The sequence below is a fragment of the Centroberyx gerrardi genome, chromosome 2 (genome assembly GCF_048128805.1).
Source record: "Centroberyx gerrardi isolate f3 chromosome 2, fCenGer3.hap1.cur.20231027, whole genome shotgun sequence".
In the NCBI taxonomy this organism is placed as follows: Eukaryota; Metazoa; Chordata; class Actinopteri; order Beryciformes; family Berycidae; genus Centroberyx; species Centroberyx gerrardi.
This window is the reverse complement of record NC_135998.1, coordinates 25,444,332-25,462,180: the sequence shown is the minus strand read 5'-3', so window position 1 is coordinate 25,462,180 and position 17,849 is coordinate 25,444,332. Positions and strand designations below refer to the sequence as shown.

General features: G+C 42.2%; 1 protein-coding gene across 1 annotated transcript in view; it reads right to left on the bottom strand.

The window, feature by feature from the left end:
• Positions 1 to 17,849, bottom strand: part of LOC139913660 (netrin receptor UNC5D-like) — a 159,992-nt gene that overhangs the window by 28,881 nt on the left and 113,262 nt on the right. The window contains exons 3-6 of the mRNA XM_078286707.1: positions 12,679 to 12,822; positions 12,391 to 12,494; positions 1,797 to 1,971; positions 467 to 634 (exon numbers count right to left, since the gene is read on the bottom strand). Of these exons, the coding sequence (XP_078142833.1) occupies positions 467 to 634; positions 1,797 to 1,971; positions 12,391 to 12,494; positions 12,679 to 12,822 (591 nt within the window). The remainder of the gene's footprint in view (positions 1 to 466; positions 635 to 1,796; positions 1,972 to 12,390; positions 12,495 to 12,678; positions 12,823 to 17,849) is intronic.

Here is a 17,849-nt window from a genome sequence, read left to right as displayed (position 1 = left end):
CTGCTGTTTTGTTTCTCTCAGGTTTTTTGCTTTTTTTCTTACTCTAGCGGAGGGAAAACCTATAGGAAATTACTCTTCATTTCCTATATGTTTTCCCTCCACCAGCTGTCTCTCAGAGGTCCGCTGTATTAGGTTTCAGATATAAACCACTGTCAGCATCAGAAATGGGGTCAGGCAATGCATTTATGAAGACTGTTTGCAGGGACATTACCCTAACCGCAGCAGGGGAGGAGAGGAGAATCCTAGCAGAAATGCACTGAAAATCGACACAACCAAATGATCACCCACAGATTCTGTCGGCATTAATCAATCAAACAAACCTAGTTATTCATAACTCATACTCATAAATTGCTGGGTGACTGCATGATTAGATGTTTCGGTGCTGTGCTAAGACAAAAAAATGAGTCCCTATGGGTTCACTTGGAAAGGATTTATGAACACCGCGATATGCTGTGTCTGTGCTTACCTGGACAGAGTGTGTTGCAGGTGCTCTTCTGCACTGACATGCCCTCGCAGAAGGCCCCCCCGTTGAGAGGAGCCGGGTTCGTGCACGTGCGAGAGCGCTTTTGCACGCCCCGGCCACAGCGCACGTTACAGGGGGACCAGTCTGTCCACGATGACCAGCCTCCGTTCACTGTGGCAAGGACGAAGGGAGACTACAAGTAACATAGCAGCACACTACGGAGGAAAGTATGAACGCCGGCCTACGTTTTGCATTTAACAATATATTTTCTGTCAGACAAAAAGCACCAGAGTGACTGAAACACATGGGGTTTAATCAGAGCTGACAATAAAAGCCTTATCAGGAAAAAACCAAAGAGGTGTCACTAAAGAGATGATCAATGTCCCGTTCCCTTCCATCCACTTCCCCTCCTTCCTCTGATCTGCTGCCTGAAATAACGCTGAATGATTGACTGATCAACTCATTTATTGTCATGGAAAAGGAAGACATACTATTCTTTTATCTGTCTGAAGCTATCGGGAGTACGAAGCCTGTCAGAGACTTCATTAGCACGGCAGACGTTGATGATTGATGGGCTTCAACTACACGGTCTCAGAAAGAAATCGGAGGAATTCCAAGAACAGCTTAAATGCTCTCTGTGAAAAAACTAAACCAGACCTACAGGTCGAGGAAAATGAGCACAGAAACACTGCAATTAGTGTGGTGTTCCTCCTGTGTGAATGGAGGTGGTGTTAGTATGACATTATAATTTCACGTATTCTGCTTTGTCTCTGCTGAGCTCCCAACAGGGCTATAAAAATGCTGGTAACAGAGTCTACTGGCCTGCAGCTATACAAAGCATTCCACACTAGGTGCTTAGCGCTCGCAGATAAAAGCTGGGGAGCTGTGACAGCCCGCGTCAAAGCCGTTCCATCATTAATTGAGTTCTTGTAAATACTGCGCCTGTGTCTACCTGTTTTTACACATGAGGGATAACTCACCCATTACCTGCCCATCACACCATACTGTGAAAACAGGCACACACATACTCTGGTTTAGAAGCAGTGCTTTTTATGTTCATGGCTTAGGGGAATCTGGTTGAGGTAGATAGTTTTGATATTTTGTGTTGCGAACCACAAAACAAAGCAGCCAAAACAATATTTCAGGTTTGGCTGACATTACCAGAAAATTTCTTTAGAAGTATGGCTGAGGAAGAAGAATGCAGGGAGAAAAAACACTAAGATGTGCCTTTATTCTGAGTTACTGGCAATATTTCACAGTAATGCCAATACAGAAAATGCAGTAAAAGAAGAAGAAGCTAACCTGAGGCAATGGGTTCCATGGGATATCTTACCATAGACCACCACAGTAGCTGTGGCACTGCGTCTCTTGGCCACGATGTTGCTCGCCAAGCAAGTGTAGTTCCCCGAGTCGGAGAGGCGGGCCTCTGAGATGATTAGGTTGTGATCGGCTCTTGTATCGATGATACCGTCAGAGTTCACAGGCTCCTCGTTCTTCAGCCACTCTACCTGAAACCAGAAGAGAATATGCAAAACTCAACTAAAACATGTCAGGGTCTGAAATGGATTTATGCCTTAATTGGATGCATCTGAATGATCTGAAGACACAGTGCTGTAAATCATTAAGTCTCTTCTCGCTCTAAAATGTCGGATCAAGTATTTTTAAGACGTGAAAAAACGTAACCCCGGTGACCTTCATTGAAAATAGCCCTAAATGAAACATAAAGTGCTCAACCCTATCTTTTTTTATTAAGCATTTCTCTGTGATCTTACTGCATTTCCTCACATAAGAGCTTGCAGTTCAGTTTGTGGGAAAGGTAATTCACGAGACTAATGTCCAATCAGAGGGAGTGATGCAGTAGGTAGGTCACATCTTCTATCATTACCAATTCGGTGGCCATGTAGTGAGTGAAAAATAATAATGAATTACAAACTAAGGGACACTGTGTTGATGCTCCTCTGCTCGCTTGACTGGCCCTGTAAATTGCTATTAATGTGCCGTTGGCTTGAGCTTTTCATTGAGAGAGACTGGCTAGGGCATCAGGGAGTGGGGCTTGATTTATGGCTGTGTGTTTGAGGATTAAAAACTCCAGCCCATTGGGAGCTCTATGTGTTTGTGCATGGGGCTGTATTGTGGTGTTTGTGCATGTGTGTGTGTACGTATGCATGTGTGTGTGTGGGGAGTATCCATTTGCCAAGGGAATATTACAACGGCCAACACACTCAGAGATTGCTTTGCTCTTTCAAAGCACCCTGAAAGAAAAAATTGAGCTGGGAAATCAATAAATCAGGAGTCATGTTGTCACAAGTGGCTTTTTTCTCCTTTTGATGGTCCAAGAAGTCTTTCATCATGGGCCTTTAATTTCATTTTTTTTTTTTTTTTTTCACCGTTTGGCTCCACAGCTTTTGAGCGAAATCACACTGGTGGGCTGCACTGGTCTTTCTATCGCTCCTTCTCTTTATTTCCTCCCTTTCACTCTGTTTTTGCACCTTCAATGTCCAATCAACCCCCATGTAGCCTTCTATGCTCTATTATCTTTTCCACTGCTGCCAACACCAATCTACTCAACTAAGGAAGCAGTCAGTTTCAACCCTCTACACTGGAGAAAAGTGCATAATTTATTTTAATCACATAAAATCTACCCATATCTTGCTGTGAAATCATTCCAGTTATAATTCTTATTTCATACCCCTTAAAGGATTTTTCCTATGCTTTCACATTATACCCTTATAGCATTGGGCTTCATCACTTGCAACTACCCCCACTCTGTCTTTCTTTCTTTCTCTCCATCACACACAATTGTTTTTGTCATTTATTTTTTTCCTGCTATATTGCGTTGTCCATGTTTTATTTTAAAAACAATATTTCCATATGCAATTCCTGGTTGTAGAAAGCTCAATTAACCCTGACCCTTTGTGAACATGAGCAACTGTATCCCAAACCTAAGAAATCAATAGCCAAGAGATTGATCTGCCATTAGTATAGGGCATGCTGGTGGAATGGGTCATGCTAAAATAACAAATTGGTTAATGGAGACCGGCCTGAAGTTTGTACAGTAGTGGCCTGCCAACTAGGAGTGCCAACTGGGCTGTCTGGTGTCTGGGAAGTAGGGGACTGTGTGGACAAGTTGGGGGGGGGGGGGGGGCAGCCTGTAGTAGCTGCATTGACAATGAATCAGACGCTGACTTTTTTTGAACTAATAGAAGGGTTATTTAGTTTTCTATATTAAAATGATTTTCATTTAAAGGAAGATCCAGACATTTCCATTTAATTGCCTACGCTGTTATGGCTTGATAAAAGGTCCCTTTAACTGAAAGGTCACTAAATACTAAATAACAAGAATTTATAGCCAAGCTCAGTGGTATTAATGCTGCAGACAGTGTGCATGCTATATGTTTTCTCATATGAATTCAAACACAAATTGTGTTATCCCTACTCAGCGCATTAATTCGTAAGATATAATTTCACCCAGGAATTCACTGCCAGTTATTTCCTAAAAAAACAAAGAAGTCGGACACCACTAAACTGCGATGGTGGACTCATATTATGTGGGGAATTTGTTGAATTGAAAATTAACCCCCAACCTCTGTGTGCTCCTTAAGTATTCAGGTTTTACCAAGGTGTTCTGAGATTGAACTTGACAGGAACCAAGATTTGACCATTATGTTGTGTAAATTAAATATATCTGAACGTTTAGCGGCTAATTTGTCACCTCAGAAAAATACCGAGTTAAACTAAATGCACTGCCTGAAGTAAAAATTACATGACAGGCTACATCGTATTAAAACACTTTTTCAATGACAAATCTAATTGCTATCACAATCTAGCAAGCAAAAATAATGAATTGGATACATATACAACTACTCTCCAATCTGCAACATTGTTTTTTATTAATCATTTGTTAAAGCAAAGCAAAGAAGCAACATTTTTTCCTTTTACAATGTACCACAAAGCCAGGTTTATGCACAAAATTATTGTGATGTGCATGGAATTAGTGTTATTAGGGGACCTGTGTCTTTGCTTAATTTCAGTATGTAGTTTGTGGTGGAACTTTCCCTTAAAATGAGAAATTACTTATTAACATTGCCTGTGAAATGCCACAAGACTTTAAATGTCTCATGTGATGAAAATTAAAATGCAGTTTGTATTTTTTAAAGAGGTGAGCAGGCTGTCCATTCACTTTCAACATTTTTCCCACATCACAGCAGAGGGCATCACAAGGCAAATTCAGGGCAGTCAGACAGTCAGTCAGTCAGTCAGTTAGTCAGTCAGACAGTCAGTCAGTTAGTCAGTCAGGCAGTTAGTCAGTCAGACAGTCAGGCAGTCAGGCAGGCAGGCAGTTGGTCAGTCAGTCAGTCAGTCAGTCAGTCAGTCAGACAGTCAGTCAGTCAGTCAGTCAGTCAGTCAGTCAGTCAGTCAGGCAGTTAGTCAGTCAGACAGTCAGTCAGTCAGGCAGGCAGTCAGTCAGTCAGTCAGTCAGTCAGTCAGTCAGTTAGTCAGTCAGACAGTCAGTCAGGCAGTCAGACAGTCAGGCAGTCAGTCAGTCAGGCAGTTAGTCAGTCAGGCAGTCAGGCAGTCAGGCAGTCAGTCAGTCAGTCAGTCAGTCAGTCAGACAGTCAGTCAGTCAGTCAGTCAGTCAGTCAGTCAGTCAGGCAGTTAGTCAGTCAGACAGTCAGACAGTCAGGCAGGCAGGTAGTCAGTCAGTCAGTCAGGCAGTTAGTCAGGCAGTCAGGCAGGCAGAGTTGTGGGAATCAAATGGATGTTTTATTTACTTCGAATGGTCTCTGTTTGGCGAGGGGGTCGATGATGATGAGCGCACAGTGCAGACGTTTTTGAATGGGGACAGATGTGTTTCTTTTTACAGCGACATGCATGCAGAGATATCCCCGGCACAAGCACCCGAAGCTAACATGGGCATGGCTAATGTTAGCTAACTAAATACTCCAGGACAGCACTCCAATTAATTAATTTATATTTATTGCCGCACAGACGTTTCAGGCAAGACGCCCTTCTTCAGTGCGCTTTTTAGGCAAACTGAATCGGTCACTTGCAGGTGACTCTTATTAGTAATCAGGCTGATGCAGCAGCTTCCAACAAAATCACAAATTAGTTATATCATTTTTAGATGTACTAACAACAACACTCAGAGGACATGAAACAACCTCTAGGCTATTCCAACAATAAGCAAATATTTATGTAGTCCTATACATTGCAAAATACCCTAATTAATTAATTTTCTTCATCCATGCATAGCCTAAACATTATCTAGATTAGGCATACCTACATGTTTTAACATAACAGAAAAATATCACAAAAAACCTCACAAAAAAGGTTGTGAGGTTTTTTGTGATATTTTTCTGTTAGATCACACCTTACCATCACCCTTATGTCCTCTGAGTGTTGTTGTTAGTACATCTAAAAATGATATAACTAATTTGTGATTTTTTTGGAAGCTGCTGCGTCAGCCTGATTACTAATAAGAGTCACCTGCGAGTGACCATTTCAGTTTGTTTGCCTAAAAAGCGCACTGAAGAAGGGCGTCTTGCCCGAAACGGCTGTGCGGCAATAAATATAAATTAATTAATTGGAGTGCTGTCCTGGAGCATTTCGTTACATATTTTTTGAGGATTCAGCACCCACATAAATAACTGAGGGTTGAGCGCGTTTTTTGGTAAATTGTTTTAATGTTAGCTAACTAACAGATGTGTTTTAACGGAGAGTGGAGGATTAATTTAGGCACAACGAACGCAGGCACACGACTGGAAACTACTATAGCCAATCGGTAGCTCACTGACACAGCCAGCACTGCAGAACAGTTAGCCATGTTAGCTCCCAGGCGGATGCTAAAGTTCGTAGCACGCATAATCTTTCACTCATCGGGATAGGCTAAAGCTAGAGAACGGCTCAATATTTGTAAAATTGATCCCCCGGTCTAGTCTGTATGAAATGTAAGTTGCTGTCCTGTTTAAATGCACTATTTAAATGCCAATAAAGAAAATAAACATGATCACATTGTATAATTTATTGTCCAATTACACCCGCTTCACTTTACAGGTCCGGTACTATTGAATTGTAGAAAATAGACACGCTTCACTTTACAGGTCCGGTACTATGTAAATACATATGAACGCAAATATGTTGTTGTATAATTATTAGCCATGTTACTGTGTAATATTTTTTTTTGTTAACGTCTAATTAGAAATAGTTCATACATTGTTAGGGACCTGTAAAATGAAGGGTTACCCTGCCAGAATCCAGATGGAATAACTTAACCCTCCTCTAATTCCTCCTCTAAAGTGGCATGTGACAAGGCTGTCTCCCCCCCACACACACACACACACACACTGTTTCTCACTCTAAACCTTGGCTCAAGCCATAGGACAGAGGCTGACATATCACCAATCTCCATCAGTGGCGCCAGCTATAGTGTACAGTATGCTGACGCTGTTCTAGCCAACATATCTCAAAGTCCATGCCTTGACATTTTGACTATATTTGTTCACTATCTGACACTATCTGAAATCAATTGAGCCAAATGAATTTTACTGCTCCTCAATCATCCAGTGAACTTGGCAGTGCTTCCCTCTTCAGCATCAGCGTGGCTTGAAGGGAGTGGCCTTACATATTTTGGGGTTTGAGATACATCCTAACTGTACGAGCATCATAAAAGCAAGCTATGATGATATACCACAGCATATTACTGTAACATGGATTTAACCAAATGGCCACCAGTATGTCCTTGTATCCAGAGGAGAATTTCTACCAAAAAAAACAAAGATCCTCATGTAATGTAATTTTCTGTTGGCATCCCTCTCTCTTGCCCCTCCATCATTTTTCAAAGATATCGACGCAGCCTGCAGAATTTCTGTCTAGGGAAATCGAAAACCTGGGATCCATTTTCAAAACCATTTTCAAGACTCTCATCACCCAGTTTTTAACCATAGTACCAGACTTTTTAGCTCAGAGCTCTAAGTGGGGCAGCAGGGTTCAAGATCAAATGGATTAATTTGCGCCATGGTACTATGCAAATTGCAGAAATATGAAACAAGGTGTAGTGATTAGGGAACCTGGGCCTCAGTTGTTATAGATCGGGGTGCTGTTTTTACCCTGTTCTGGAAACAAAACTTCAACCTTTAAGCCAGTATATGAGAAGCCTTGTACGGGCAGCAGATACTTCAGCTAAAAAGGCTCTTCCCTGAAAGCATGGTTGGAACCACACAGATTAATTGTAATATCACTTGGATCCAATACTCCTCAGACATCCTGCCTCTTGAAAATCCTCAGCTAGGATAAATGAAGCCCATGCCTCAGTGATATCTACCTGGTCTAATGCATCCAATTTAAAGGCAAGAGGACATTGCACCCACCCACACTCAGATTCCCCTCCATTTCCCATGTTTCCATGACTTTCATCCCTCTACATTTTTTTTTTCCAATATTGGCTCTGCACTGCTGTGTCTTCTATCTTTATGCATCATGTAGTTTGGTTTGTCTTATATTTATGTTATGCTTGTATATTCTATGCTGTGTGTATGTGTGTTTTGTCTTTATTTCTAAAGACAAAAGAGCATTTTACAGTGTATGATAAATAATAGACTACTACATTTCAGCCTGTCATGCCAAATGTCCCAAGTGTGTATGTGTGTGTCTGTATGTGCTTGTATGTATGTGTGAGTGTGAATGTGTTTGTTTGTGTGTACTTTCATAGTCAAGGATGTCGGGCTTCTGCAGCCCAGACCCCAAAGAATTGATGCAAACATTTTCTTTTTTACAAGTGGAAAGCTTGTTTTTTACGTGGCCCTTCCATATATTTTCAATTGGATGTGTGTGAAGGTGGGTGATTCTATGAATTAGAATCATGCTGTTCAAAAAGGAACCCTACCCTAGATAAATGAGGTAAAAAAAAAAATCCCCAGTCTTTGTCTCTAGACTCTCTATGATCATAGACGTAGTACAGTATGAGAATTCTCTTTTGTGGTGAGGTTTTATTTTTAGGCCTGTATCTTAGGTTTTTTTTATTTTTTTATCTCACCTGTACAGTTTACCACATCCTTTAACTACACTCTGTTTTTATCTTTTGTGCAAAGTGAATACATTAAACTAAAGTAAATTAAACTAATCTTCTTGTCCTTTGGTTGTTTTTTCTGTCCCGTGTTTTTGCTTTGATTAATCTCTCCAACTCTGCCCCCTTTTTCCACTCTTTTCCAGTATTAGCTGCAGGAAGTGTATAAACCCAGTGTGTGATTTGCATTCCACGGCAGTCCTAGAGTCTCCCCTTCAGGGGGAAGCGATAGAGAGATGCACATGCTGATGAGAAGGCAGGGACAGGACAGACTCAAATGAGCCTGATAAGCCAGTGCCTGGGGAGGAAGGGAAACGGATTTGCTTAATTGGCAAATTTGTTCCACTTAGATAGCAGCAACCAGTGTTGAACTACACCACACCTAGCCCTATATAGACCAGGCCCAACGGCAGTCCGCTGGTGGTGGGGTTGTGTGTAGCATGAGGTCCAGGTCACCATGTTGGTGTAGTTTTTTTGTGTGTGTGTGTGTGTGTGTGTGTCTCTCTCCTCCTGTCTCGTCCCTTGGTCTTTCCTGTTGCCTGCATCTTACTTCTAAGATCCCCTTCAACTAGTTCTGGCTTGGTTTTAGGTTCTGGCACTGATGTTCTTCTTTTGTACAATCTATTCCTATCTCTATAATGGGTGTCAGGGGCATTTCTTCCTGAATAACCCTGTCTGTCCCCTGGCTTCCTCTTTTCTGAGAGTAACTTCCTATCTCTTGGTCTCTCCCTCCATTTCCTCCAGTTCTCTACAGTAACCACATAATACGGCCCTTTTCTCCTTGTAATCATGAGCTCTGGTCATTCGCTGGCGCTGGTTAAATAAAGCCCTGCCTGAGCTGTTTCACTACCTTGGTGGTCAGTCACTATTGCCATACATTACGCTTGCTGGTTCTGCCTTGCTGGGACCTCATCACCTGATCCAGTGGTCCCATCAGTGCCAGACTTTTGACAGTGTGTACATGAATGCTGGCTTTGTTTTGAAAATTGAAAATTGATCAATTATATGAAATCGGTTAACTTTGACGGTTAACATAGGATGACACTGGGCAGTCTCTTTTAATAACTGACTGCATTTGTAGCCAGGGGAGGGACAGGATGAGAAATAAACTCATAAATTGGGAGCAGCATCAAATGGTCAGCAGGGGGCACATGAACTATATACTAGAGTTTGGTATTTCTGGTTGGTTTCAAGCTGTTTGAAGATGTTGAGATGAGAGAGCCAACACTTATATGTCAGTCTGGAGCGCCCATGTTCAGCTGCAGAGAGGTAGCCGTCCTTGACCTACAACAAAGCATGTCCGAATCAAGTCATTCCAATTACTCCCAGCATCAGGCATAATAACTGATAGCTCCATCATTCTGAAAATAAATGCAATGGCCTACATTTACATTAATTTGAAAGGGAAGTGAAGGCGACATGAAGACAATTACAAAGCATTGCAGTAAGTTTTGTTCCATCCAATTCAATTACCGTTGAGTTTCATTAACAAGCCCCCTCCCCCTTTCCCTTCCCTCGTGCGTACCCCCTCTCCGCCTCGCCTCAATCACGTATGGCCTTTTCCTCGATGCAACAATGACTTTCGAGAAATCACATTAAACAAATGAGCTCTCCAGATCTGACAGCGACATATTCTGGAGGTGGGGGTGGCTAAACCCTCGCCGTGTCCTTGCTTTATCTCCGCTCCGTCTCTGGAAATGTTATGTTTATCAGTGAATAATTACATTTTAAGCACTTCAAATGACTTTGCATGAGAGACTTAATGATTAATTATGCTCGGTAAAGAATACTGGGGCAGTTAATGTGGGTCTAATGATTGTTTTTTTTTTCTTCTAAAGTTATTGAGAGGCCTTTTTTCTTCCCACCTCTAAAGTTTGCCTTTCACATCAAATAATCAGTGTGATCTTCTTCCTGACAGCTATATAGGTCTTTTAATTCTAACTGTTTTCTCAGAGCTACTTTTATTATTCACTGGCCTTTATCTTACTCCTCCAGTTTGGTTTTCAGCACGGGTCTCCACTGGTAAAGACTAAAATCTCTTCTATTTAAGACAAACTAAAGAGCTATGTGGGAAAAAATAGATCTTCAGTGCCTTTTTCACTGCATCTCTCTCCGCCACAATACGAGTCAGTGGTGTCATGTTGGCTTTAACATTATGGCGAATCAATGTGTATTCTAAGCCTCTTTCTCTTTCTGCCATAAAAGGTGGAGCCAATTCAATAGATTTAACCATCTTGGCTCTAGTCGCCAATAAGCTGGAGCAGACTTCAGCTGTTTCACCATGATAGATAATCTGTGGTCTGACTTGCACCGATTATTGCCTCTATCACTACTGGGACAGATAGAACGGCATTGTGTGATTTTCATTGACATCCTACACAGCAGCCCAGTAAACTCCCGGGTGGCATAATAGAAGGAAGTGTGCGGATAAAGTTCTTCCCTTTCCCTCTGTTAGTATTTCCTTTGAGAACAGGAGCAGAGCAGCGACATGAGGGGATTTTATAACATGAAGTTGGCTGTACAGTTTTTATGTCTTAAAACAGCGTGCAAAGTTGGTGCTCATTTCATATGCATATATAAATCTAGTCTACTGAGCATTTATCGTCGACTCAAATAGGACTATGTACTATTTGTATTTCCTCGGTATCAAATGTATTAATTTGCACCATGATACTATGCAAATTGCATAAATATGAAACAAGATTCAAATAAACAGCATGACCAAAATAAATGTGGCTCAGAATACAAATAGAGTTCAGCAGATCACATTGCATCATGACCTCATTTGCTCAAACTCAAACTGTTGTTGAGCCTCAGTTTCCCTCGGAGACGAATTTCACAGTGCCGGTAAAAGGCTTTAGGCTCTCAGCCATGCCTAAATCCATGCAAAGGGAAAGGTACGGCCACATTCCCACCTCTGGATGTGGGAGCTGGATTTGTCCCTACATTATTTACTGTCACCATTCTCTTTGTTAGCTGGAGTCGCATTAATGAATGCATGAGGAGTTGCCTATTTGATGACCACAATGCATGGAGGAACCCGTGGTACAGCGATGCTCCATTTGTGCGAGCTGAATCATTCATTACACATATGCATGCGTGCACACACGTACATGCGCACACACACACACATACACACTTTTATGTGTGTTACAGCATGTGTGTGCACAGCCACCTGTTATCTTTAATGGATCTAAAGTAAATGCAAAGCTTCAGATGCTCGGGCACACGCACCTTGATATTGACGTATCTACTGAGGTACGACTTGAAGACACACAACATCACAGCACAGCAACACACACACACACCACTCAATAGGATTGACCATAAGAGCCTGAATTTAGATTCACAGTAAAAATTAAATGAGGATGACAGGCTCTCTCTTTCTCACACACACACACACACACAGACACAGAGGAGGGAGAAAGAGAGAGAGAGAGAGTGATAGTGAGAGTGAAATGAATCCATGAGAGATAGAGGGAGAGATAGTGAGAGTGAAATGAATCCATGACATCTAAATAAGTCATAACTGCACATCCTTTTACCGGAGAACACAGTGATGCACATGGATAGATATTGCTCCCAGTATATCACTATCCCCGCTCGGAGTTGAACAGAAGGAGCCTGAGCGAGCGAGAAACTAAAGGGAATCGCATCGTGCCGCTCATCAATTGCAGCTCTGGCTTACTAAACCGAAGAGAAAGGCGTAGGTGCGTCTTTGAATCCCGTAGCTGGAGAGTATCCCAACTTCGTACCGTGAAAAAAACGGGGGTTCACAAGCAAAACAGTCACGAGACTGCTCTTGCTCTCCTCTCCAGGCAACACATGAGGAAATGTATGAGTCTGAAGTGGAAGGAGCCCTTACCTCAGCCACAGGCACTCCCTCTGGGGGACGACAGTGCAGCACAATCATGCCCTTCAGAGGCACCTCGATGCCCTGGGGGTCCTGCTCAAAGTTCTTCCTCAGGTCTAGGGAGGAGAACAGAGAGTCTGGATTAAAGAGGAACAACTACTGTGCACAAACACATCAGTCTGAAGGAACACACATACATGCATACAAACTGGATGAACTTGTCGGCATATACTGTATATCAATAACTGTGTCAGCAACAATGAGGTCAATCTGGTATCAAAGTGACATGCACTTGCTCACAGGCGATTCGGACAGTTGCCTTGCGGCTCTTGGAGGTCCCCAGGTGGCTCCAGGCCACACACAGACACCAGTAATCCTCCGGGCCGTGGAAGTCCTCCACCTGCTGACGTGACACGTTGATCATCACCTCACGAATCTTCAGCCCTGCAGACACACACACACACACACACACACACACAGCAGGAGATGAGCGCTCAGATTAGCTTTCATTATAGCATGGAGATGATCAATCACGCAGATGAAGATTTGTAGGGACAGGGCGATGAGTGAAATTCGAAGCTGATAAGATTATCAGCGGCAAACAGATCCACCGTCCCCCAGGAAGAGATTGAGAAGAGAATGAGAGTCAGTCCAAATACACTTTGGCTGCTTTGTTTTTTTTATTACTTCGTAATTTGTGCCCTTCTGTAATCAGTTCAAATTTGGAGGCCTGACCACCTAATTCCAAAAATCAATATCTATGCACATTATTGTCCTTTTGGCAAAACAACCCTTTTTTAGCTTGGCAAATAGACGGCCAATGATGCAGAATGACATCTGTAGTAGTTATTTGATCCTACATATTCTCATTCAGTATTGGTAAATACACTTATAAAAGATTCTGAATTGAAGTGATACTAAATGTTTTCCAGTGGAAGCAAACATAAACCGCTTGTTGATTTTTTCTTGGGAAACATTTGAAGGAGCTGTAATTTCAGGTAGAAAATAGAAGCAAAACAATATCATTAAATACTGCATTTGAACACCAATCAAAATCTCTTTTTCTAGCAGAACTTTGACTTAATGTCACACAGATCACTCTTTAATATCTTTACATTGTCTATGATTCAGCCCACAATGAGCAAGGCGTTGGACTCGTATTGTCAGGACAACGGATGGGAACTTAAAAGCCTTCTATTTCAATTATGCCAGACTATGCACAAAAAATGACAGACAGTATTGGACCATTAATGTATAATAGGGTAGCTCTGTCTATCTCAGCTTTCAAAGCTTTTAAAACCAACTTCTGTGATGTCTGTTTTCTAGCACACTAGAAAGCTAAATTCACTGCTGCTTCCAAACGGACCCAATGCTGAGAAAACAATATATTATAAAACTGATAGTACTGGTCCTCACTTCTGATTGGTTGAGTTATGTTCAAAGCTGTTGTAAAATACCTGATCAATGCACACCTGTGACTGCATAATTCATTTTAAATATTAATGCACCAAGTAAAAATCACATACCATACTACAACTATTGTTTGGCGGACAATAACATTTAATTATTACTAATATGAATATGGAATTATTATTGATTATTATATAAGATTTATGGGACCTTTGCATTATTTTGTTACTACAATGGTGAGTTATATTTTAAAAGCAATAAGCCAGGAGAGGTCGTACTTTAGAGTGATTTTAGAGCAGCTAAGAAGTCGTGCCTAACAACATCCGTTGCAATAGCTGTTCTACAATCCCTGTAAAGCTTGGCCTCTTGTGGCTTAGTGTTTAATTATGCAGCCACATACTTGCAGTGGAATTTTCCCTCCGCAGGCTTTAGCCATCATGCATTACATTGCAGACGGCAGCCTAGACATGGGCAGGGATTAACTGAAAACCAATAATGCAAATTGAAAGGTTATCAAGAAGAGCCTAATGAAGTAATGTAAAACAGAAATAGTGATGTTCTCTAAAGACACTCCAATCCTTTGCACTTACTGACTCACAGTATTATGTAGTATATTATCCAGCATGTAGAAAAGTGGGCTTGTGGCCTAAATACTGCCACTGCCACTACTGTTTGGATGTAACTGCACCAGTAGAACTGCTTGGTGGGCAAAAGTAAGACTGTGGCTGTGGGAAGCTCTCAGGTGTGGATTATGTGCATGTGTGTAACCCCCTATACTATCAGGTGCGGCTTTAGTTGAAGACATCTCTAGGGTGTGCAATGCAAGGCTGCTAATCTAACAGCTTCATTTTGATGCTTATCATGTAATCTCTAGACTAAGTGCTCCTTGACAAGCGATTTTGCTGTTGGATTGTGTGATGACAGCCTAAATGCCCTAAGAAGACTGGGGGAATGGCTTAGGCATGCAATCTCATGAATCACAATTTTATTCACCATCAGACCTCCTCGTCTTTATTAGTGATTAAGAGAAGAAAATTATATGGGGACTAAACACAAATCTACTGTTCCGGATGCAGTGCTTTTATGTTGAAAGCAGACAAACAGACTCACAGAGGATGGAGTGAGCCGAGGCTCTGCAGACTCACTCTAAAGTTCTTTATGTGGCACACAGTGAAGTTGCTCTGAGAACATTTCTGACCACTAAACAACAACAACACAAAAGACAAAAAGTGATGCTTTCAGTATGAGCCCACTCCATGTTGCTATGGGACAGTAAAATGCATTAAGAGCTTGAAAGAACATTTCTATGGCAAAACCAAACAAATTAGCAAAAAAATGTGTGTGTGTGTGTGTGTGTGTGCATTAAGAAGAAAAGGTCTCAAACAAAGAAACCCATGACTACTGGCAACAAATAATCCTCCCACACGAATGTGTGGCTAATATCTTTTTGAGTGAAAGCCAGGGCGATTCTGCTGAAGGCAAGATAGAGAAAGGGGAGTAATCAGGAAGACACACTCTCTCCCAGATTCCCTCACATTAGGCAGAGATCAAAGAGCTTAGTCCCTTCTTCAAGTAGCCTGAAATGACACTGAATGGCACTGTGTTAGAGAAATTTCCCAATAACTGTTCTGTTTGGTCATCATGATAATGAAATGTGGTCACTTCTCCGGAAATCTACATTCAGGAACGCAAACATTCACCCAGCTCCTTCTCTGTGCCTCTCCCAAACTGCCTGTTTACTTCCTTCTCTTTTTGCCTGTCTCTCTGCTGCTCTCCCTCTGCCTTCCCCTCTGGCTCATGCCAGTGGCTGTTGACAGAGTGCCATGAAGCCTTGAAACCAGACCTCAAGGAGGACCATCTTCAACTTGCCCCTCCATTCTCCTTCTACATCCCACCTCTTTCTTCAATATGTCTCTAACGCTGCCTCCACGAAGGAGTTAAAGATACACTCATGCTCATGCTCACTTCCAAAGTTCTCCTTTATCACCCTACCTCTCTCTCCCTCCTTCTCTCTCTCTCTCTCTCTCTCTCTGTCTCTCACTCTGGCATGGAGCCTGTGGTGTGATTTCTCCAGGCTTTGGCCCATTGTTTCGCCTTGGCTGAGTCTATGAAGAGGCCCTAAGGGAGCCAGCCTGAGCCAGCTACAAGTGGCTCCTGATCCAAGCGGCTCGGTAGAGCTTGGGCTCAGCTCAGCTCAACCAGGCCCAGGATGTCTCTGTCATACTTAACGTCATGGCCAGGGGGATTATCAGAATGCTATTTGTTTGAGGGATCCTCATGAGGCAGCTGTGTACATATGGGGTGACACTGCGTGGGCTGTGGGTTGAGGTGGATGGATATAGCTTTAGGAGAGCGTCTGTCTGATGTGAACCGAGCTTTGGGGAAATGTTTGTGTGATGTGACATTGCGGCATACAGCTCAGCATGTGGGGGCTGTGAGGGTTGGCTAAGGGCCAGACACAGACGAACCCTGCTAGACAAGCGGAACATGCTCCCAGCAACATCTTCAGTCTGGTCCCAGCTGTGTGTGTGTCATACTTAATCCTGGAACCAAAGGGACACATTATTACTCTGTGCATAAAAAAGCATGATAATTCAACCATTAAAATGCTGTGAGTCCTCATTTGCGTCACTCCCCCAATTGGCTTGTTTATGTTTATGTAAAACACACACGTGTCTGCTTATTAGGGGCTTGTTCTGCATACACAAGTAGCTTTCACTCTGTGGACCACTTCATTTGTTTGGTTTTGATTTCTTTAGCTAATTATTTTTGACACTGACATGCTTTCTACTCTATAATATCTCCATAGTAGCACCTCCCTCCCTCACACATCCTCACCAGTCTCCACCTTTATTTCTTTCTCCTGACAGTAGATGATGTCTCCCAGCAAGCCGGCTGTGATTGTCATACACAACGCTGGAGCCAGCCTCTGACAGAGCATCAACAGGAGTGGGTATCCCAGCCTCCTCTGTCCACCCTGCCTTCACTCGCTTTCACTCAATCACTATCTCTTCATCAAAGAATGTGCAGGAACCGCTCTCCTCTGCTTCTCCAGACAACCCACATTGTATCCTTTTTCAGCCTCTCTTTCACTCTCCCTTTCTCTCTGAGCTCATGCCCTCTCCATTACCACTGTCCTTTCTCTTCCTTCTCCCCTCTTCCTCTTATCTCTCTCCATCGGGGTATCATCCTTTCAGTTGGAGTCTGTATAGGCACAGATATCCCCTCTGTTCCACCTTCCTCTCCCCTCCTCTTCTTTCACTCCGTCCTTCACCAATTTCTTCAACTCTATCGCTCCTTTCCATCTCTCTCTCCCTCTTACAGTATTTCCAGGGAAACAATAATATTGCCTGAGGGTGTATTAAAAAGTAAACTTACCATCTGCAGTAGGTCAGAACATACAGCAGGTTGTAATCTCTGTTTTACTTTGCTTACCTGTATTTATCAGATATAGTAACCTTCCCTCTTTTATTTTGTCTTTGGAATGGGTCCCATTGAGAGCTTTAAGGAAAGCCTATTCCCCTCTAAATAACAGGGGCCTCCGATTTAGTGTCTGTGAAGACTTGATACAGCTTCCTAAAATCATCCTGAGGAGTTTATCAGTACTAGCTGGAGGGAGGTTAGAATCTGGTTAGTGACGATTATATTGGAAATCCATCTGAGCCTTGTCTGCTCATGGTTTATCAAAAGGCTTAGCAATTGCAAAGGGATAAGGGAATGAACAGTGCTGTATTGCATTTGAAGATACACTGTACCGCTCTCTAATGATGTTGTTCAGAAAGCCCCATGCACCTTGTTCTTAACAAAACTCTCAAATACTGCATTGAAAGGTTATTTTGATACCACTTAATGAATTTGAAGAAGATGCATCAGAACCATTAAAAATCATCAAAGAAATATCACTGAAATAAAAAAAAAAATGTAGTTCTTGGATGTTAAATTTTCTGGGTAATAATATATGACTTATTATCCTTTCATTATCTCCCACCATGCATTTCCCTCTTGATCTCTTGATACTTTCTCAGGCAATGACTTACAGTAGGCTACAGGGTTGTACAAGC